Below are 24002 nucleotides of genomic sequence, written 5' to 3' on the forward strand. Positions count from 1 at the left end.
CCTTTAAAAATCAAACCATTTATCTAGCATAAGGTATTTATGTAGCTTACAGTTACTTATCCCGAGGGATTTACTGTACATCAAATTTTCACAATATAATATTCTTATCAGTTGGTCATTAAAACTTAAATTAAATTTCTAGTATTTGAAATAGAGGTTTGGTCTCCTTTATGATATACAGCTTCAATAACAGAATAATGTTAGGAAACTATAAAAGGTAAATGATTTCACTGATAGCGAAATCTGTTTAAACAATTCAGCACGTTTAGTACTTTCAAAGATTGATTGTACATTTAAAGACCTAGCATAGCTTAGGATTAGTGTCAACGCAAAAACAAATATCGACAACATGTATGTATAGAAACTAAATATATCGTTATTTTGGTGTGATGACTTTCCATGAAATACTGCTGTAAGCATGGGCTCAGCTTTTTTTACAGATTTCATTAACTTCACAGCCATAAGACATAATATTTTCTGGTCTGGTGGGACCATGCAGTTCATTCAACTATTTGCATTATTGAAGTATCACAGAGTTCCGCCTAGGCTTATGCCTAGGCACATGGAAACCCAAAATCTATGAAAAACGATTTTACTATCAGAAAGCAAATGAAGTTAAAGATCGGCTGGAAGCTCCAACACTTACACTGAAGAAACGACTAACCTAAACATGTCTAGCTTGACTTTAAATCATAGTTCTGAAACATTTATTCATAGAAGGTGCACATATCAGTCAAATGTACATGGAGAGGGCAAGGTTCAGTTGGAATAATCTATATTCGTTAAAGCAGAGCAAGATAAAAATGATTAAAATTCATTCTGAGAAATCTAACGCAAGTCTGTGTCAACAAATCTTAAGGTCAACAAATATCAAAACGTTTCTTGAAACGTCTCAAAAGATATCCAAGCTACACTACAATTCGATTGAACGGCTAGATTGTTCCATAAAATCTGCCATCATATTAAGCTGTAAAGAGGATTAAAACGAGAGGCCAAAAATTTCAGGTAGAATAGAACAGAATTCCGTTTAAGCCGATGTTAGCGGGCGTAAGCGGTGTTCCACATTACATTACCTCTCATGAATGGACTCATCAAACCAAGCCTGCTATTATATCCCTCGGTTGCGTTCTACGCTTCTAAAAGATCTTTTCACAGATACTATTTTCTAAATACTCTATGCTAGCTTAGGAAACAAGAGATCACAGAGTGATCTTGGCGCCCACCAATGTGCCATTTTTGAGTGTTCCAAATTTCAAGACTTAATGACTAGCTCAAGGTCAAATTTCATTTCCGTACACAACACTGTGCATGTGGTCCAAATTCGAAAGATGTAGCTTGAGAAATGTGAAAGTAGGTCACTAGATCAATTTCAAGGACAAAGTTCTTTGTACACAAAACTATGCATGTGCATCAAGTTTGAAGGCTGTAGTTTGAGAAATTTGAAAGTAGGTCACTAGGTCAATCTTAAGGTCAAAGTTTATTTCGGTACACAAAACTATGCAAGTGGTCCAAATTTGAAGGCTGTAGCTTGAGAAATGTGAAAGTAGGTCACTAGGTCAAAATCAAGGTCAAATTTCACTTCACAACACAAATCTTTGCATGTGGTCCAAATTTGAAGCCTGTATCTTCAAAAATGTGAAAGTAGGTCACTAGGTCAATGTCAAGGTCAAAGTTTGTTTTGGTACACAATCCTATGCATGTGGTCTAAATTTGAAGCCTGTAGCTACAGAAATGTGAAAGTAGGTCACTAGGTCAATCTTAAGGTCAAAGTTCATTTCGGTACACAAAACTATGCAAGTGGTCCAAATTTGAAGGCTGTAGCTTGAGAAATGTGAAAGTAGGTCACTAGATCAAAATCAAGGTCAAATTTTATTTCGAAATACAGAACTATGCATGTGGTCCAAATTTGAAGCCTGTACCTTCAAAAATGTGAAAGTAGGTCACTAGGTCAATGTAAAGGTCAAAGTTTGTTTCAGTACACAAAACCATGCATGTGGTCCAAATTTGAAGGCTGTAGCTTGAGAAATGTGAAAGTAGGTCACTAGGTCAAAATCAAGGTCAAATTGTATTTCGGAATACAGAACTATGCATGTGGTCCAAATTTGAAGCCTGTACCTTCAAAAATGTGAAAGTAGGTCACTAGGTCAATGTTAAGGTCAAAGTTTGTTTCGGTACATAAAACCATGCATGTGGTCCAAATTTGAAGGCTGTAGCTTGAGAAATGTGAAAGTAGGTCACTGGGTCAAAATCAAGGTCAAATTTCATTTCGGAACACGAAACTATGCATGTGGTCCAAATTTGAAGCCTGTACCTTCAAAAATGTGAAAGTAGGTCACTAGGTCAATGTCAAGGTCAAAGTTTTTTTCAGTGCACAAAACTATGCATGTGGTCCAAATTTGAAGGTTGTAGCTACAGAAATGTGAAAGTAGGTCACTAGGTCAAAATCAAGGTCAACTCATGTCAAGGTTCATCTTGCCACTCAAAACCATACATGTGGTCCAAATTTGAATGTTGTAGGTTATTGACAAGAAGTTTTTAAAAGCTTTTCCCTATATATGTCTATATGAACCATGTGACCCCCAGGGCGGGGCCATATTTGACCCTAGGGGGATAATTTTAACAAACTTGGTAGAGAACCACTAGATGGTGCTACATTACAAATATCAAAGCCCTAGGCTTTGTGGTTTGGACAAGAAGATTTTCAAAGTTTTTCTCTATATAAGTCTATGTAAACCATGTGACCCCCGGGGCGGGGCCATATTTGACCCTAGGGGGATAATTTGAACAAACTTAGTAGAATACCACTAGATGATGTCACATACAAAATGTCAAAGCCCTAGGCCCTGTGGTTTTGGACAAGAGGTTTTTCCCTATATAAGTCTATATAAACCATGTGACCCCCGGGGCGGGGCCATATTAGACCCATGGGAAATAATTTGAATCTTCTTGGTAGAGGACCACTAGATGATGCTTCATACCAAATATCAAAGCCCTAGGCTCTGTGGTTTTGGACAAGAAGATTTTTAAAGTTTTTCCCTATATAAATCTATGTAAATTATAGAAATAAACAAAGGGCCATAACTTACTTAAACATTGTTGAACCAGTCTGATTTTCAGGGGGACACAACTAGGGTACCAATACATTATTCTGACAAAGTTTGGTCAAAATCCCTCTGGTAGTTTCTTTGGAGATGCGATAACGAGAAATTGTTAACGGAAGGACGGACGGACGGACTGACGGAAGGACGCCGGACCACTGACGCAGAGTGATTTGAATAGCCCACCATCTGATGATGGTGGGCTAATAAAGAGATATAACCCAGTCTTTCCATGCAATGGAAGGACAAAGGAAATATGTCTGTACTTACCAACATTCTGAGATAAAAGTTTTTTGTTTGTTTTGGGTTTAACGCCGTTTTTCAACAGTAGTTCAGTCATGTAAGGGCGGGCAGTTAACCTAACCAGTGTTCCTGGATTCTGTACCAGTACAAACCTGTTCTCCGCAAGTAACTGCCAACTTCCCCACATGAATCAGAGGTGGAGCACGAATGATTTCAGACACAATGTCTTTTATCAAATCGTCACAGAGAACATACGCCCCGCCCGAGGATCGAACCACGACCCCGCGATCCGTAGACCGACGCTCTCCCTATTGAGCTAAGCGGGTATATAACGGTTATCAATTAAGTATGTTTTAACTAACACAGACAAAAACAGTTTACAATCATCGTTCACGAAACAGGACTTAATCCTTGGAACGTGCCTTTTTTTCTGTTGGATATTTATCGTAATTTCTAGATTTTAGAAAGCGATATTGGCTGATGTGCTAAACTGTAATTCAAAATGTGAACAAGTTTGCTAAATCTGTTTTTTTCAAACATCAATTGCCCCGAATTAAGTGCCTATGTACTATGTACTCCATCTTCGTTATCAACTTCTATTTTCTATCTTTAATTTTATCTTTAATTTTACATATGCGTAGTCCACTTTTAGCAGCTTACTTACAGTAGCACGTTTTGAAAATTTGAACTACCGAACGTGGTTTAGTTTCCCATTTAATAGAATGATGAAACAGTGGCTAACTTTTACAGATCATGTTTAAATGTCATTAATGAAAAAGTTAACACACCGATTTCTAGACTTTGGAAAACTATACAACCATACAATTCATCATGTCTGATGAAGGTCACAAGAAGAACCTAAAATATTGATCTAGTATTATGTATTAGGGCGAGAACTGCATAAGTTTTGCATGTATAGGGAAATGCCTGTATTTTTGTTCTGAAAAGCCATACAGTCAACAGGTTTTTTCACGATAATAGCAAAACAATTAAATAATCGGAATTTGACTGTCCATGAAAGACGGTCGTTTGAAAAATTTTGCTCCAAATTACACACATGAAATAGAAGTATGACATTCCATTGTACGGTTATGATATATGACATCAATAAAAGACTTGTGTCAAACAGATAACGATAAAAGGTAAATAGATATTACCGATAGTGACATCTATTTAAACAGTTCAGTACCTTTTTTTGTAATTTCAAAGATTGATTGTACATTAAAAATGTCCTCGTAAAGCTATGGATTAAAATGCCATGTACAAACAAATTAAATATAGACTAAATGTTATCCTACACAATGTCACAATCTAAAGTAAATATGGTTATAGGGCTAAAATAGTATCATGTTTCATCAAACAACACTTTTAACCAAGGTGCATCAAGGCGATAGTGGAAAATAAATTAAATCTTACTCTTAAATAGAATACGGATTTGAATTTGCTATTTTTTTTCATCATTTTACTATGCTGGGCCATAATCAAATGTGCTACAACTTGCTGATACATGCACTGTAAAATGAATTATTCAGTTTTATCTGCAGCAGTAACTGTGTCTGATCATTACATTTTAAATTAAACACATCTGTAACTATTCAATCAATTTCAAACGAGCAATCTTAGATAACTAAATGCCAATCATTGAAACATCTATACTCAATGCATCGTCTGGTCTGCAAGTTCAGATTGCATGACAGCAGACAGAAATCTCATCATCAAAATGAACAATATTAATGAGGTAAGAACGGCAAGGCATGAAAACTACTATCCAAAAAAATATCTTCTTTCCAATGTCTGCTGCCTATCACATAGCAGAAAATATATGCCACAAAGGTGTTTGCTATAGTTGTACTGAGCATGAGCTATTAATTTGCTAAAATGAAACAAAGGAAGTGGTGGGGCAATGGATGGTGAAAAAATCTGAGGTGCAGAAGTAAGACAACCACATGGAAATATTTTTTCCTTAACACAATTTTATTTCATGTTAAACTTTTCTGTAACAAAAACCCATCATTTCAGCTTCAGAAGAAATCTTACTATGGCAAGCTATCTGTTACTTCTTTCTTATTTTCATGATATGATTATTCACTTGTAGATCAGTTCCCTCATACCATTAACAATTTGATTTTAATGTATGTACACAATCTGCCACCATTCAACTATTCACACTGCCACATTGTCAGGTTATGACTATATACCGTAATGCAGATCATCTTTTCTTTGAGCTACTTTGTTTAAACAATAGTTTCTGTGGGAAATCTAGAGGCAGTTTTAACCTTGCTATATAAATGTCCTCCTCATTCCTCACTTTCTTGTTAATTTTACATCCCAGTGACTTCATCATCACGAACAGTCTGTAAACAGATAATGGTATAATTCTGATGAAAATTTATACCCAAAAAAGTTAACACTATTATCAGCTGTAAAATTCCTATTTTTTAAAACACACCTTACTGGTATAAAATTTTCATATCTGTCTCTAACATGAACTTACAGAAAATGTTCATGTCAGAATGAAAGGATAAATGAAAATAGTACAATATACCAAAGATTTGATCTTAATAAAACAGCTTGGGATGTGATATGTGAAATGCATGTATCAGATTATTTTCAGCTTGTTTATGTTAACATCATACTTTCCAACACTTGAAAAATAAATCCCTAAATAGCAGAAACATGTTTTCAACGCAACCCCAAAGATGTTTTAGATTTAAAGTACATGCGGCAGCTGTAAAACATTGCCCCGTACTCGGACTTAGTGTTGTTATACTTTTTGGTCCTTTGGTATAACGGAGAACATTCGTTTCTACTGGAATAGAATTGCTCTTAAGCTGGTGCTTGTAAGTGTGAGAGTTGTTGCTCTTTTCATTACCTCAATTGAACAGACTCAATCACAAGAAGTCTATCAATATGTTGCTTGGTTGCTTCCAAAAGGATCTTTCACTGATCTTATTAGCTGTGTCAACTAGACACTTTCAACAATCAGGAAATAAAAAGGCAATAAATTGTTGAGAATGTAACATAAGGTAACAATTTCCTTCGAGTCTGAAGAGGCGCTTGTTTCTTTTTTCACATACAAGACACATTAACATTCAATACTTTGTAAATCATAATTTTTGTTTTTTCCTAGTAATCTACCGAGTTTTTTAGGTTAAAATTTGTTAAGGAACTTATTGAATTCATTCCTTAAATCATGTTGCAGTAAAGTATAAACTCTGGCATAAACTAACTTACCTGTTTCTTTCCAGTTTCATATCTTTCATGATATCACCGAGTTCTAAATTAAATTCGTCTATAAGTAGACATAGTGTCAGTATGTATGCTGCCAATCTGTCCTTCAAACGACTTGGCATATATCTAAAGAAAATACAGTTATAACTTAGAGATTGTTATCCATAAAATATATACGAGCCGCGCCACGAGAAAACCAACAAAGTGGGTTTGCGACCAGCATGGATCCAGACCAGCCTGCGCATCTGCGCAGTCTTGTCAGGATCTATGCTGTTCGCTAACGGTTTCTTTAATTGCTATAGGCTTTGAAAGCGAACAGCATGGATCCTGATCAGACTGTGCGGATGCGCAGGCTGGTCTGGATCCATGCTGGTCACAAACCCACTATGTTGGTTTTCTCATAGCACGGCTCGTATGTCTCTCATCACTTTACACACAGATATTGTTAAATTCCACAAATTAACTGCCTCTGCACATCTAGTGAAAATCATTTGACCATAACATTCCAATGATGTACACAACTAGGCTTGACATTGATCACTCCTGTGAAGTTTGTCGAAATTCCTTCAGGTGGTACTGGAGCAATTTAAACAAGGTAAAAATATAACAAACCAAGAGACATAACTTCATTAAAGATTACTGAATTGGAGCAGGCCGAAAATATGCACAGTTAGGCTTGATACTAATTAATCATGTAAGGTTTGGAGGAAATCCATCCTATAATATAAGAAAAGTGGCAAATATCACAAAATTTGATGAACCCAGGGTTAATTCCACTGAAAATCACCAAACAGGAACATGCCAACAATATGCAAAACAAGGTTTGACAATGATCATTTTTGTGTTTGTTATAAATCTGCCTTTTGGTGTCACAACAGTTGCCCCGACAAACTTTGTGACATACATACAAACTGACAGCACTAAAACATTTTGTGGCTGAAGACTTAGTCTGGAATGCTGGCTTTGGTTTGAGCTGACTTTGGTAGTCCAGGATCACAAAAGGTGAGTTTGCTTCCCATTCATCTACATACTTTTCAATAGAAAAAGTCTTTAGAACAACTCACCTGGTTTTAACTGCTTCCTTGGTGAAATTCTCCCTAAGTTTCTTTTTTATAAGTCCAGGGCAGTCCTTTACGAATGGATCTGTAAACAGGAACAAAGATTTATCATGTTTAAGTTCATAGCTCAAATGAGTCCAATTCAGCTTGAATCATATCTGAAAAATGCTAAGTCAATTTCCTAGGAATAGTATCAGTATGCAATGAGAAGAATTAGTTGTGATGACAGTATCCTCAAGCCCACATAATAAACCTTGAATGGCAAACAGCTTTTGCAATGCAACATAACTTACATCAACTGATAAGCCTATTTATGCTTATACTTGCCTGATTACTTTTAAAGTTTCTGGTCTTTTGTAATTTCTAAAAATACAGACAAGTGAAGGTATATAGATTTAACTTTCTGAGTGATTAAACATTGCATTAAACTTGCTTGGCTAGTTAGTTAATTAGGAAAAGCACAAGACGGTTACAATGAGACCATGCAGAACTGACCAAACAACCAAGCAAATATTTCCTTGGCTGTCAGATCAGTTCTGCATTGTCTCTGTTGTAATTTTGCAAGTTTTGAAAGTGCTACTACTTGATGGATATGGAAAAGACAATATAAATAGTTCAACATGTTCTACCAGCATCCATTTTACTTAGTTTCAATTGAACTGAGATTCGTCAATTTCTACTGATTGATTTTGTTTTTATTAATGCCAAAATTGATTTCATGCAATATGAAAATTTATTTGTACATACAAGTATTTGAATCCGATGTATTTCTACTGAAAATTAAATGTGGTTTGCAAAAAAACTGTTGTGCACAAAAACGAAAGTACAATTTAACTGTCGATTATTTGTATCACTGTCTGTGACGATGTTTCGTGACTAAACATTTTGCCTCCCTGCATGATCAAAACAGTTAATTATTGGTTGGTTATTTTTAAAGGTGATAAAATTGTGGTACATGACAGTTTTTATACTGAAATTTTATAGTCTGGCACCAAGATATTTAAGCCGGGCACAGCGCCCTGCTGAAACGACCTTGGGATAACACTGCTCCCTCTTGTGAATTGACAGAAAACAGTATCTTCTTCATCCATCTCTGAATTAGGTGAGGAAGTTGTCAAGACTACTTGCAAAGAGCACATTAGTACTGGTGTTTAAGGTACTACATTTAGAAAGTTCCACGCAATTTCATTTTCTTACCTGATATTTCAGCCAAAAATACAGCTTATACTAGAAATAATTTTAGTAATAATGGGATAATGCCGAAATCACTTTTGGAGATTACGTAATTAAATGTAAACTACCGATTGTCATTACAGGTCCACTACTTTAACCCTTAGCCTGCTAAATTTCTACAATGGACTGGTCTATTATTCAATTAGGGAAATACCATTTATTACTCAAAGGGGTGTTCAATGAAAATTTACTGACTGAATAGCGAACAGTGCAGGTCATGTTCAGCCTCACATCCATCTTGGTCTGCACTGGCTATAAAGGCAGAATCACTTGCTGCCAGCAGGCTAAAGGTTAATCAACACCGATAAGCTAAACTGATGGCAGAACAATGCAGCCCTCAAATGACTGAAATGCTGCTAAACAAATATGAAACAATACAATCAAACTAAAATGAACTTACCCTTTTCTTTGAGTTGTTTTGGTGTTAGTTTATACATATGTATCATGTAATGAAGATATATAAGACACTTTGATCTCTTCCAGCGAAGTTCAGGATCTAGAGGCATTCCAGAAACATGGCTGAGGATGTATCCTGGATATCTGATAATTTTTGAAACAAAAGTATGATAGTTAACTTTAAATACAGCTTATTTTACAGCCACTTGACCTATCATATGGTCAAATGAGAGGTACAGGTTAGTAAATTTAATAATTCTGATTTGATTAAACAGAATGTCAATCTTTTAAGCCGATATAATTACAGCATTACTTAAGAATTATTCAAAGAGCAAATATTTTTGTTATATTTAATCTGTAGAAAGGTAACACAAGATATGTCATTTCTGCACTGCATATTTCACATTTCATATGCCAGATCCAGGTTTTATTCTATGTTATGTGGATAAATGATGTAAAACGATCACTTCCTGTGTAACAAACAAAGCAGAATTACCTTAAACTTACTACTGTGACTGGCATGTGATTTGGACAGCTACCTACATGGTCATGGAGAACCACAAAGACATGTTTAGTCCCAGATGTGATAAATTGCTTCAGACTAGTTATGAGTAGTGATTTCTGTAACAACAAAATGTACTCACGTTTGATTTTCTCGCCATTCGTTTAACTGTTCTGATGTACTGTCAAAGAACACAGCAGCAGCAGACTGTAGAGAACCCATGTCTATATCTGATAGTACTGAAATTAAAGACATCATAATTGAGAAAGAGTACTTTTGTTACACTTAATGAAAAACTATTTTGTGTTACAGGTTTTTCCTGGAAACTGTTCATCTCTATAATGCAACCTCATACCTAAAGCTTTTAAATACTGACAGTGCTGTCTGTCATATATTCATCTAAATGAAGTTCTTTAAGAAACTATATATTCACATTTTCAAAACCGTTTGATAGCAGTGTGTTCAATTCTTTTCCACTGATCCAAAAGCACTTTCGTTCTGAATGTCACCAAGCCAAAAACATAGCCACTAACGGACAAAAACTGAGAATTATTCAAGGCAAGGCTGTGCACCTGGGTAGAAACATCAACCTTCTGTAACTTTACTGGAAGACTTGCACACACAAATGAACTATCTATCCCTTGTAGGGTTTTGAACTCACAGCGCTATAGGGCCAATAGGTTGGAAGTCAGTATCCTTAACAACTTGGCCACAGAGTACCCACCCCCGTCCCCAGGATCAGGATATAGAATTCAAGCTTCAAAGCTGGTTATACATTTGGAGATAATAATCATAAGTACAGTCTAACCTGTTTATAGCACACAGAAGGGACTGACTGAAAGTGTTCACTATAGATAGGTTAGCAAAACATTGTTCTAAAACTACATTATGCTTATTATATATATATAAGGTATATTGATTATTAAAATGCACATGTTCTTGTATCATGTTATGCATCGAAGTTTTATTAGAAACTGATGCATTGTTATCTTATATTCTAACATGACCAGCAAACAGTCAACAGTTATTTTGCGATAACCCATGCGCGTGCAGTGACATCATCCAATCCAGGTGCGTAGCATGGTTGTAAAAAGTAGTAACCATTTTTTCTAACACTGTTAATACTAGTATGTTGTGTTAGAATTGAAATAACAAGTTCCCAAGTGTGATTTATCGTAGAATAACCTGAGTTTTTCATTCTTGTGTGAAACAATATATCACTCAGACCTATGGCCTTCGTGATATATTCTTACGCATTAGAACTCAAAACACGGGTTATTCTACAATAAACCACGATTGGGAACTTATTTCTTAATTCCAATACAAAACACAAATTCACACACAACTGACAGAGGCAATTTGTTTCCAAAATATATGATGTCTTCCACTGTCCTTTCTTCAAAACTGTCCCATAAATGATAATAGTTATAAACTTTCAGCTTTTGACATCCTTTTATATTATCATGTAACGTTAAATTGATCAATGTGCTTTGGAAATGTTTTCACAATGATTTGAATCTAAAGTCATTGATGCAAAAAATGTTTCAATTTTTGGCAGTTTTGTGAAAATTCAGCAAATTGGTAACAACCCAAACAAACAAACTGAATAATGGTTATCTCACACCTTTTTCAATGTATAGACAAATAATCTGCCTGGGACTTTGATTACCGCAATACAGCTGAGCAAAATATCACCTTGTTATTTTACCATATAAGACAGTAAGTGACCTTTGTCTACTTCCACTGTCCGCTGACCGCATTACCTTGGGACATGTGAATTAAAGGGTCATTATATACTCAGCGTCACTGAAAAGTTACCACGCTAATGGCCCTTATATTTTAAAAATCGCATTGGACTGCGTTAAAAGCATAACATGACTACATTTTTGATGCAACTGAGACGTCACTGGTGTAAAGATTTTTCAAATTCGATTAACTCCATATGAGGCACGGGCTGCACGAGTAAAATGACTTTTCCCAGCAATGTCCACATGTAAGAAAATTCCATCTCGAATAATTCATCGCACTTGAAAGTTAGTCGACAGACTAAAAGGAATACATTAAAAAAACCCAGAAAATCCTTGCTAAGAATGCCATAATTAAGGCACGATCCACACCATCAGGCTATTGGCATGGTTGACGCTGAACTTTCATGTCGTGAGATTGCACGTCTTATGAGCTGTTATCCCCTGACAGTCATGAAATGGGTTAGGAGACATGATCTGACAGGGTCTATGAGTAATAGACTGCGCACAGGCCATGAAAAAGTGACGTCGATATTGTAAAAATAAGTAAAGTTGCATATATTAAGTGGTAACTTTTCAATGACGCCCAGTATAAAAGAAATTACAACAATAAGACCAGAATGTGATCATTCTAAGCAGGGTCACACTATAAACAGGTGATTGCTAATACAGGTTGAACTGTAGTATACATGTACCTTGAATTCAGTTTTTACTTTTTAAAATTTGCAACCAAAATCACCAATTTTACAGTATAAACTTACTGTCTGACAGATTGTAGACATCTTCAACATTTTCTGCAGTTTTATTGCATGGTGGGAGTACATCAAGACCAGTGTCTGAGGGCTTCTCTGTAATATACAAGAAAATGATGTTTTTAAGTGATCTATTTTCTCTATACAGTCAAACTTTGTTTGTTCAAACTCATTGGGACAAAAAAAATTTGTCTGAGTTATTGGCAGTTCATGCTGCCAAAAAAATATACATTATACAGATATTTTGCCGGGACCTAATGATGAGTTCGAGGGAAGGTTGGTGTACGAATTATCCGAGTTTGAGCGAAGGAAGTTTCACTGTATTCACTTACTAGTACTTCCATGTTTGTGAAAATAAATACTTCTTTACTAATATTATTATTGTTTTAAATAAATTTATATATTTTAAAAGCTGGCCATATGTCACTTAAATTCTACCTTGTAAACCTTTGCCAATTTACATATTGAGAGTTTATCTCATGAAAATATATCTGACATACATAACTCCAATAAAGCCCTCATACATGTTTTGCTACAAAAAACACATTTATACATATATACATGTAGGTCATTATACTGATATATTGTAAGCTTGCAAAATTTTTGATTTTCTTCCTTTTTTGCTCTTAATTTTATCTGACTTCCAGTACCAAGAGGAATGTTCAATATTTGTTTAGTCATTTGAGAGATCTAAATGCACATATTTCTGACAATTTATTTATTTTATTTAAATATTTGGGTTTTGGGTTTTCAACAGAGACACTGTCAATTTAGCAAATTCAAGGCACACCAACACAGTATAGGTTTTATGGCGCCAAACAGGACTACAAAATATTACTGACAAGTATTGATTTTTATTTGCACTATACAGAGGAGAAAATAATCATAAGCTTTCATAACATCTGACTTTGGCATCTGAACATGAAGAATGCAGAACAGTTTGCAAAAATAATATAACAAAAACCTGTAAATCTATGAATGAAGAAATGTTCTGAACAGCTGACTGCATTATGTAATTTTCATTTTGTAAGGAAGAGGTCAAGACTGTCACATATACCTATCACAGCAAATGAATTCTTAATTTTAAAATATTCTCTATTTATTGAACAGAGACACTGTCAATTTAGCAAATTCAAGGGAGATCACTCCAGAGATACTTAGACTGGATATTATGTCAAGAAACATTCTGACCAAGTTTGATGATCACTAGATATGAACTGCTCAAGTAACTGAACAGCTACTGTCAACTTTCACAATTTCCTCAATTTTCATTAATTCAACGTCACTTACTCTACAGCCTAAGAGATGATTTGTCTGATTTTCAACTTAGTCTCAGATATGATGCCCATTAATATTCTGACCAAGTATGGTGAACATTGTCTAAGAATTTCTCAAGTAACTGAGCAGACTACTTTAATTTGTGACAGCCTACCACAGCAGGTGTTTACATATGTTCCATTTCACAGGCATATAAAATCATTTAGATGACAACAATAATGAAACAAACCTTGTTTCTGCTGCTGATGAATTTTAACCTGTTCCTTTCCATGGTCTATATCAGCAGCTAAATGGTCCTTCATTGTTGCTGCATCTACTCTGTTTCTCTGTGATTTCTCCAAAGCCGATTTTTTCCATTTACTTCCAAATGCTTCTGTTAACATTCCCAACTACAAACACAAATGTGATATAATAAGGTTTCAGAGCCACTGACAGGATGTGAAGAGATGGCAGTCTCTCAGAAAATTATTTTAAGGATAAAATAATATGAGAGTGTAAAGTTGTAATATTTTGAGATTCTATGAACAATTAACTGAGCCCACATGCAGTTTCTGATGGCGTTTCCTCCTCGTTTTCCATTCTTACATACCAGAGGTCCACCATGATTCCCTAGTTTAACCTCTGGCGCATTCTGCCGAAATTTTTAGTTTGGTTACATTACAGGTAAAATGTATCAGCAAATCTGTGATGTTTCGCGACAGATCATCGCTAACCAATCAAAATCGGCAGTGAAATGCTTGATCGTTGATGCCAAGTACAAAGATTATCGTTATTTCTCGAGATAAATTCCTATAAATCTTTAGTAATCGCAGTCATGCAATACAGTCTTTATATATTTTAAGTTAGTACTTTACTGAGATGTTGTTTGAAGTTTAAATTGGTGTGATGAACAATGGCAAACTCTGAGTGGGTGAAATCACTCCCGGTAGTAATAACGAGTGTGTATGATCACCAAAAGGAAGAAGTAAATCAGAGGTTCATACTGAGGTTTTGATGAACCTCTGATGGATGAGAATGCCTGTTTTCATGACCTATTAGTCCTATAACTTAATGATTTAATAAGATAATAATTATTGCTTTAAGTTTGGGAAAGTTCTGACCAGTTTTGACCATCATGATTTTGAAATGCATTGAGACATGGACTTCCTGTCAAATCTTTAATTTTATTTGCTATTCTCATGATAAACAAATGTTTATTAAAAGATCATAATCTACAGCCTTGGTATGGTTGCACTAAAACTATTCTTGAACTCTTGAATGTTTCTTTCCCAATAAACTAATTAATTTTATATTCTTTTTATAACATTTTTTATCATTTTGTTTGTTTGTTTGTTTTTTGGGTTTAACCCATTTTTCAACAGTATTTCAGTTATGTAACGGCGGGCAGTTAACCTAACCAGTTTTCCTGGATTCTGTACCAGTACAAACCTGTTCTCCGCAAGTAACTGCCAACTTCCCCACATGAATCAGAGGTGGAGGACTAATGATGTCAGACACAATGTTGTTTATCAAATAGTCATGGAGAATATACGCCCCGCCCTAGGATCGAACTCACAACCCCGCGATCCGTAGACCAACGCTCTTACCTACTGAGCTAAGCGGGCGGGCTTATCATTTTGTAGTATTTTTAAAGTTTACATCATTTATAATAAGTACTTGATCAGTACTCAAATATGATAAATATATAAGATGTATATACCTTTTCTACATAGTTCTGTTCTTTAGGAAGTGTGAAATCTTCATCATCTCTACCTGAAATACACCATAAAAATTAATGCAACATCTAATATCCCCTGGGGGATGTTACATTTTGCAACAAGAGTACCATTGTGTAAGAAAAATAAATGTGCAATAAAGTTTGAGAACCACAGGTCAAAGCAATCTAACGTTACAGAGCAAAAACTAAAATGTAAACAGATGGACTGTATGAGCAGAACTAACACATACAAAAAGTCCATCTGATCACCCATTTGACATGACTATTAATTAGGAAATATCAAAATCGAGGAGACATGGTGAATGTTCTTTATTTAGTAAAAAGTTCTTGTATTAACAGTCACAGCGGCCCTGTGAATTTTACAAATAAATCTCACAGGGTTATTAATACTGTGTTCTTCAACCTAAATAAAACTTGAAGGGTTGCATTTCTCAACTGCTATAATTACCATTTTACAATAATTTACTGAAAATCAAGCCTGAGATATGACTCAAGAGGGACAGAGAACTGAATACAAACACTATAATTAAATTAATATATACAGTTACAATCAAACATGTGACCATCATCCTGTATTAAGCAACTTTTTTTTCAAGCAAGTATTTGAAATCCTTCCTAAAATAGTATATGTACATCTCATTTAACAATTTTCCATTATGCAATCAGGAACCATATAAAACAGAGGAAGACAAGAGTAAAACTTGAGGTGCTTTTGAGAAAAGCGCATGTCTCCCACAACTGCCTTATCATCTAAATAGTAAATCAGTCTTTATATACTGTTTACTTAATCCAAATGTGCATGCGCTTTCTTGACACCAAAAGGATGCCTATACTACTAGTAGTATAGGCGCCGGTTAAGGGGTAAAACTGCGCAAGAAATCTGAGTGATTTTGGTAAACCAAGGGCCATAACTCCAAAGTGCCTAGGCTGATTTGGCTAGTTATCGAACTTGGCCGAGCAATTATTGGCAGACACATTTTGTTGAAGTTTGGTGAAGATCAGATGAGAAATGTTCGATTTAGAGTGCGGACAAGCTTTGTGACAGACAGACAGACAGACAGACAGACAGAGAGACAGACAGACAGACAGAGAGACACACAGACTGCACTGTGTGGTGGGAGACATAATTGTATCCCTAAGCTTTTGGCAGGGGATAACAGGAACAAGCACCTCTGTTTTATCAAGCCATGCTTGTTTTATCCATACCTGGAATATATGGCATCATATGAAACAACTCAGCATCACAGATTCTCATCTTCCCTGTGCTCTCATCATACACTCCAACATATGATCTAGGGAATATACACATACATATTATAATGCTTACTTACATACATCATTATGGCTATGAGTAGTTAATATCAAGGCTAAGACTAGTTAATCAGTTTCCTGTCTTTTTTAAAACAAGCGGGCCAAGAAGGCTTTGTATAACTCACTTGAGTTTTCTAAACTAGATCACCAAGTTTCATGCATCATAATTCTTTTTTATTATAACAAGCCAACTGGTTTGAAAATATGGTCTTTAGAAGATTAAAACAAAGTTTGACCAAGTGATCAATTTACTCCCAGACAACCATTTGTTACATCAAAATTTTGTGCTAATGTGAATCAAAACAAAATACTACTAGTCTGACACAGTATCATGCCGACAAGGTAAAAATGTGATCTCTATACAGTGTTTACATGCTTTTCTATGACCTGACCTAGTGGCCTACATGTAGCAGTTCAACTTAGATGATCCAACTAGATTTTATCATGACAAACACTATGAAATTCTGTATGAAATGCGACTTCTACACACTATGTCCACAAGGCTTTTTTCTAGGATTTGACTTAGCAGCCTACTTGTTGGACTCAGATGACCAAGTATCAAACCTGTTAAAGACTTTATTGAGTTAAACATTCCGACAAGGTATTATTATGATGTCTATAAATTGTTACAATAATACATAACTGATGATAGATGAAAGAAAACCACAACTACTGATCTTGAGCATACAGGAATAGTTTTTTTTCCAGTTTTCTCAAAAGTATTGATTTTCACTTACAACCTTTAATTTCTGGGATGCTGTAATTAGAGGAAAACAACAGCACTTTTAGCGGGTGCCAATGCTCGTCTGCAAGTGCTGGACAATATGTAAAAACAGAGTTATATAAATATAGATTTTTAAAGTACAAAAAGGGTCATAATTCTGACAAAATGCATATCAGAGTTATGGTTCTTGGCCTACATAGTCCCCTAATGATGATACACAAGTATGCAATGTTTCAAAGCTGTAGCTCTTACTGTATTTGAGAAAAGGCAGACCATAACAAAAATTTAACTAAGAAACTGAAATTTTCTAAGTATAAAAAAGGCCATAATCCTTGTAAAATACAAATCTGAGTTACGGTTCTTGGCCTACATAGTCCTATAATGATGATAAACAAGTGTGCAAAGTTTCAAAGCTGTACCTCTTATGGTTTTTGACAGACTAAACAAAGATTTTAACTAAGGCCGACAATCAAGTGATGACAATACCTTGATTTCTTTTTAAAATCAGACGAGCTAATAACTGTACAAATGTCAAATTCTGTGAAGCCAAATAAGCCTATCTTTGTTATTGAATTAAACCTTTTAAGTTTCATTTACAATATCATATTAACAGCATAACAAAACATGGAAATTACTTCAATATTTAATCTGGAAATTAATACATACTTCATTGTATGATTTGAATGGCATCGATTTCTTCCAAAGTTTTTCCCCACATAAGCCATATCTGGTGATTCAGAGACCTGCAAATACATAATTAATACCAAGACCGAGTCACATTATAACATATACAGACACAAGTGTTGGGACTAGGTTATACCCACATACTGACATGACTGCTAGGACTAGGTGATGTAACAACAAATACAGGCATAACATGTTGGGACCAGGACTGTTTAAGTTACAAAAATACAGGCATTTATACATATCATGTTTGAACAAAGTTATGTTATAATAAGTATAGGCATCAAGTATTTTCAATCTTTGTACAAAATATTTGATTCTTACCAAAATCACAGATCTCATTTTATCTGTTTATTATCTTTCTCGCATCAAACATGATTCTCAGTTTTCTTCTGATTTTTTTTAGCAATGTCAACTTTCTTCAATAAAATGTAAACTACAGACATTCAAAAAAGGGTCCACTGTTTATACTGAAGTCTCTTGGAAGTTTGTTATAAAGGAACCTACCATTATCATTTGATCTTTAGTTTTGAGGTCTGTGTTACTTGAGCGATGAAGCACTCTACAACTTAGTTTGTGCCCATTGTCTTCTTTAACCTTTCCATTCATAAATTTACCTTTGAAAAAAGAAATTCAAGGATTATCATATGTTTTCACCATAGTTTGCTTAACACAAATGTCCTATTATAACTATCATAATGTCTTTTATAATGTTCAGGTCTCGTAACCACTGTATAGCTGTACAGTTCCAGGTGCCCTGGCGTAACTGGACACTAACCTTACACTAAACAGCATAACACAAGATAAAATGGCAAAAAACAACAAAAGTGCTCAGTCAAATGTGTATTTAACAGTCAGTCAAGGCAGCTGCAAAAAGTTGATAATTAAAATCAGTTAACATGTCTGTCAACAAGCAATTTCGATTTAACTAATATAGTATTAACCCTTTAAAAGTTATTGGTTTTATCACTTGTGCATATTAGCATGTCAACAAGGTAAACGTTAATCGTGTACAGTACATACAAAGGTTTAAATCACCAGAAAATTCGTAATGTTGGATATTCTTTGGTAATTTTAACATAAATCAATGACGAATTGAATTCCCTTTCGATACAAAAGTTTTACTTGAATTTATGACCAATTTGTGAAATATCGGCATTTTAAAGCGTTGGTAGCGATGAAAATTTCGTTGGAAACTGCTTCAATTATTTTAGTGTCTGGAATGTTTGACATGAATGGGGATATTGCCCATATGAAAAAATTCATCTCAATATTTCTTAGGATCGCGTCAAATTAGTTGGACTAGAGTCAGTGTACCTGGTTTCACACTTTTTACACACTTCTTGAAATAAACTGAAATATGTAGAAGCCATTTATTATTTTGCATTTTCAGGCAGAAGAATAGATACATGGCTCTTTATTTATGCATTAGGTTATTCTTCATGTGATAACTGCTCACCACTGGTAGCTCTCCAATATAGCCAGAAAGTGACCCATTATTCGGACATATTTGTACCCGGTTTCGCACACCGTGACCAAAAATTCTCTAATTCTTTGTACAATATGGATATTGGTTGAATCGAAATTGCATGTAATTCTACGATCAGGGCTCTCCCTTAAGTTTGAAGTAGTCAGTAATGAAAGAAAAGTAGCCAGGGGAATGTGAGTGGGGGGTCCGGGGGTCCTCCCCCTGAAAATTTTGAAATTGAAGGTTTAAAATGGTGCAGTCTGGTGTATTTTTGGGTGTTTTTTCTTTGCTTTGTCTACCTGTATTTTTTTTATACAAAAAAGACATAAAAATATAATTCCTCTGAAAAATGTATCTGTGACATCACATAAAAATCAGAGTCATACCCTCACTCTAAACCAGGGTAATTATATATCGTCAAAAAATCTGTCAAAAATGGTTCAGCATCACAGTCTTTATTCACAGCCTTGGCACATAGGGGGATTATATATATCTAGGCCATGAGCCATATACACTTAAATTTATTACAGTGATAAAGTATTCTGAGAAAAAAAAATGCCAAAAAAGTAATTCTGATTTTTTCCCCCTGTAACAATGAGCCATTAGAAAGGCGATCATGAGCATTTTGACGTGTAGAACTACTGCTTCCAGGTCCGTATTTTTTGTTTCAAAAATATTTCTTTATCAATTATTGACCGTCTTTTGGGCAAGTGAGTAATCTTTCAGAAAAACCTTACTTCCAAGCCCACATGCAAACCGTTTACGCACAGCATGCGATGCGAGTAACGGGGTACGAAACATTTTTCCAAAGAAGTATAAATTTTTTTTTTATAGCTCTTTGATTTTTCGCAGTGCAACGTGCCAGTTAAAATAATGCTACAAGCGGTCAGAACAGGCTGAATGGAAACTAACAAGACTTAAAATTAATTTATCAATTCTACTTAGTTACTTACAGTAAAGGTTTGCTATTTGCTTTTGCAAAGATTGCGGAAATGTACGGATGCATTGGATCGGATAAATAAAGAAAGCGGGAAAACCCACAGGTGCCCGCTCATATTGCTTAACTATTTGTCAGTGCTCGTCACATGGTGAGACTGATTAAAAATAGATGCGCTAAGATCCTGCGCAATTCACTGACTTGGGAAACCAACAACCATATGACGTCAGCATACAAAAATAACGTAGTTTAACTGTTGGAATACACATGTATAAAGTAATGGTAGGCCCATACTGGTAGTGGTCTGTTTATGTTTTCATTCGACAATTAATTTCGGGTTATTATTTTAAAGTTCATTTTTTTGTTCAGTTTGAGAAAAGTAGCCAGCCCTCAGTAGCCGGCGAAATCGCCAGCCGCCGGGGCTTGTGGAGAGCTCTGTACGATAAAAGCTGTCATTATCATAATGATGTCGTTATAACATGCACGAACGAGGTACCCTCAGTGGTGTCTAATTTTATGCTGTCTCGGTGATACTTTTACTACACTTTTATATATCCTTGTCTTTTATCAGAATGCCTGCTTGTCATTTAGAAAACTAGAGGAACATTCAAAAAAAGACCTGGTCCCTTGATTTCACCAGTTTAAATTTCTCTTGGCAAGTATTTCATTACAAGAAATAGAAAATTCTTTGGTGTGCGAAACTGTGAACTGTGCGAAACTGGGTACACTTACTGTAAGTGACAGTAAGCTTGTCTATGTTAGTGTCAAGCCCTGATCAGTGGTCTGATGTTGATGCAATAAATAATGACCATTTTGCATTAGATTTTGATATATTTTGCATTAATTGTTATTGGTATTATATCTAATTTTAGCTTTATCTGGCTAGATTTAGCTATTTTTTTTTTGTGACCTGGATATTTAGTAGTGTTCAACCTTTCGCGAAAACTTATACAAACGTGATTACACAGCCGTTTGAATGAGTAAAGACATATCAACCAAATTTATTACTAACATAATGGTATTTTTCGAGATTTTAATCTTTCTGTATCTAATACTGCTGCCATTCTCTTGAAAATATGAGTTACAAACGGACTCTTTTCTGCCGGACGGCGCTGTTTTATCTTATATCCGTGAAAATAAGCCTCAAAATAGGTTTCAGATTACCAATCATTTGCAGTTGAAGATCTTCCGCTAGTCATTTAAAAACTACATATTGCTATATGATATAGACAGATCAGAGGAACAGACAAACTACGAAATGTTACTGTTCTTTTTTATAGGTTACAACACACTAAATAGCTGTTCTTTTATTCTATACATATAGTATGCAAACATACAACACACATCAGGACCCATTTTAAATGTCTATAAATTACATTATCTTGAAGAATATTGTCAGTGATGATAAAAATAAAAAGAAATGAGATGGTCATGTTTGATGCAAGAAAAATAGCTTCTGTCAAACTGTAAAATCAGCTAAGAAATGGTGGTGTATGATTGCTGCATCTGGGAAGAAGATAGAAATATCATTGTTCCAGGTTGCATCCATGACAAATTCTGTCATGTATTAATATTGATTAATGTTATAATATACAATTCAAGCATAGCTCTATGTGCCATGTGATTTCAGTAAAGAAAATAAGGAAATAGCTCTACAGAAAAAATCTCTCTCTCTATATAAGTACAATATTTTGAATCCGCCACTATGCTAAGGGTGTGACGATATATTGCAATTCATTGTATCACGATACCTTAGTCTGGCGATACGCATATCGTATCATAGACCTGCATGTTTCATGATACAGAAACGATAAAATGAAAAGTAGAAACATTGAATGAAAACTTTCATAAAGTCAGTGTTAAAGATAGTAACTAAACACAATTTCACTTATAACAGTTTCTTTAACTTTAAAACTAAATTTCAAGTACTTTCCAAGTGTAAGAACTTGTGTTTTTTTTTTTTTGATTTTTATTTGTCACATGGATGCTCAATATTTATAGCGATATGTACCGTATCGCTGCATCTGTATCACGATATGTAGGCCTATTGTATCGTCAGACTAGCGTATCTACACCCCTACACTATGCGATCATTTTTTTGCACCATTTTCCTATTTAGTGTCTGTATGCCTATACCTTTATCAGGTCCATTTTAAAATCACATATATGCTAAACAGATTAGTCGGTATTAAATCATATGATATTTCACAAGCAAATTAAAATTTAGAATTATATGGGAATTATATTGATTATGCAGGGGTTTATTGGAAAGCACGAAAATTGACAAACAAATACCACCAATTCATTTCATGAATATTCAGGTAATAATATTCTTCGTGGTAAAGCATTTTTAGATATTCTTCTTTCCTTTCCGAATGAAAAAAGAAAATTGAAAATTAAAAATGAAATTTATCAAACATTGTCCGATGTCCATCGTGAAAACAATGTTTCTGATTTGTTTGCTTCAAATATACAACTGAATTGTCAGAAATATAGAGAAATATAGTGTCCTCTATCCATTTTCTGTTTACCTGTATATTAAACAACGATTCTCTAGAACCATTCCTGATCTGTAGAGTGATGTTCTGGATATGTAACCATATTTTTCAGAAACCCTATCCGATGATACCTCTGTTATCCAGAGATAACAGTCATTCTGAGTACAATTTCACATCATTTTACTTGGTTCCAAAACAAAATGAAAACATTACGAAAATTCACTTTTGAAACACAATAGTACTTGGTTTACATTTACTTTTTACAGAAAGCATTCACATAAAGTTTTCAGTGTTCGTAAAAGATATGCTCACAAAGTTTGAACTATATGAATTGCCAATTTTGCTTTCAGTTACTATTGCAGTAAAGTGCAAATTACAAAATAAGGCCTCGCAGATATGACTTCAATCCAATACAATCACTTAACGCTTTAGCAGTGGTTTAGATGAGACTGTTCAAATTTTGTATTATTATGTCCATTTTCTTCTCAAACATAGGTAACGCCAGTATAGTATTATATTAGCGAAATGAGTGTAAAGAAATAAAAATGATTATTTCGTCGGTAGCAAGACTACTTTGGCAGATGTAAGATGTTGCCTTTTAATAGTTAAATAAATTTTAAAGATGAATTCTTAATTATTAACTTACCTTGATGATGTAGTTTGAAGAAATTTACATGGGTCTATAAAACTGCGCTTCAAATGCACTATTGTTGTAATTTTGTTTTATAAGATTTTAAATATTGTCTTATTTTCTCTCTCTTAGAGTATTTCATTGCAGATAATCTCTGTTACTTTCTGGAGAATGCTGGGGGTAAGCTAGGGTCAGCGTGTATTTCAGCATGTAGTTAACTAAATCTCTATATAAGGTCTAGGCTACCTAGCTGGCAAATTAATGCTATACTTTATAAGACAGCATTCCGTATCTGGGGAATAGCTTTCAGTATTTTGTAGCTGGTATATTGTTTTTACATTTTCTGGACTTTTCTAGATTATTTTCTGGCTTGAACTGAGGTTACGAAGTCGCAAGTATGTAAGAAAAAGAGAACTTATCGTTTTTGAAACAGCTGCTGTACATATTCGTTATAGCATGACTTAGTGTAGATTAAAAATGTAATCGGTGTTTTAAT

At 34.7% G+C, this 24002-nt stretch overlaps 2 protein-coding genes across 2 annotated transcripts in view; both read right to left on the reverse strand.

Annotated features, from left to right (window-relative positions):
* The window catches only part of LOC123557463 (AP-4 complex subunit epsilon-1-like), a 204765-nt gene that overhangs the window by 111534 nt on the left and 69229 nt on the right, over positions 1 to 24002 (reverse strand). The window lies entirely within an intron of this gene.
* On the reverse strand, positions 5295 to 21511 carry LOC123557464 (DNA-directed RNA polymerase I subunit RPA49-like). The gene is made up of 12 exons (XM_053543781.1): positions 21390 to 21511; positions 18480 to 18589; positions 17955 to 18031; positions 16460 to 16545; positions 15236 to 15288; positions 13766 to 13925; positions 12268 to 12354; positions 9904 to 10000; positions 9264 to 9403; positions 7637 to 7715; positions 6576 to 6698; positions 5295 to 5695 (listed from the first exon to the last, which is right to left on the reverse strand). The coding sequence occupies exons 1-12, from the start codon at positions 21439 to 21441 to the stop codon at positions 5551 to 5553; spliced, it is 1209 nt and encodes a 402-aa protein (XP_053399756.1). The 5' UTR covers positions 21442 to 21511; the 3' UTR covers positions 5295 to 5550.

The sequence above is a fragment of the Mercenaria mercenaria genome, chromosome 5 (genome assembly GCF_021730395.1).
Source record: "Mercenaria mercenaria strain notata chromosome 5, MADL_Memer_1, whole genome shotgun sequence".
NCBI classification, from domain to species: Eukaryota; Metazoa; Mollusca; class Bivalvia; order Venerida; family Veneridae; genus Mercenaria; species Mercenaria mercenaria.

Bases quoted from the DNA above. Each gene is read 5' to 3' on its own strand.
- LOC123557464 (XM_053543781.1), bottom strand. From the start codon at position 21,441: ATGGCAGCAGTATTAGATACAGAAAGATTAAAATCTCGAAAAATACCA. The intron at 15,289-16,459 runs GTATGGATAAAA...GGTGTATTTCAG, and splicing joins TATGATGCCATATATTCCAG to GTAGAGATGATGAAGATTTC. The intron at 12,355-13,765 runs GTTTGTTTCATT...TGTATATTACAG, and splicing joins TCATCAGCAGCAGAAACAAG to AGAAGCCCTCAGACACTGGT.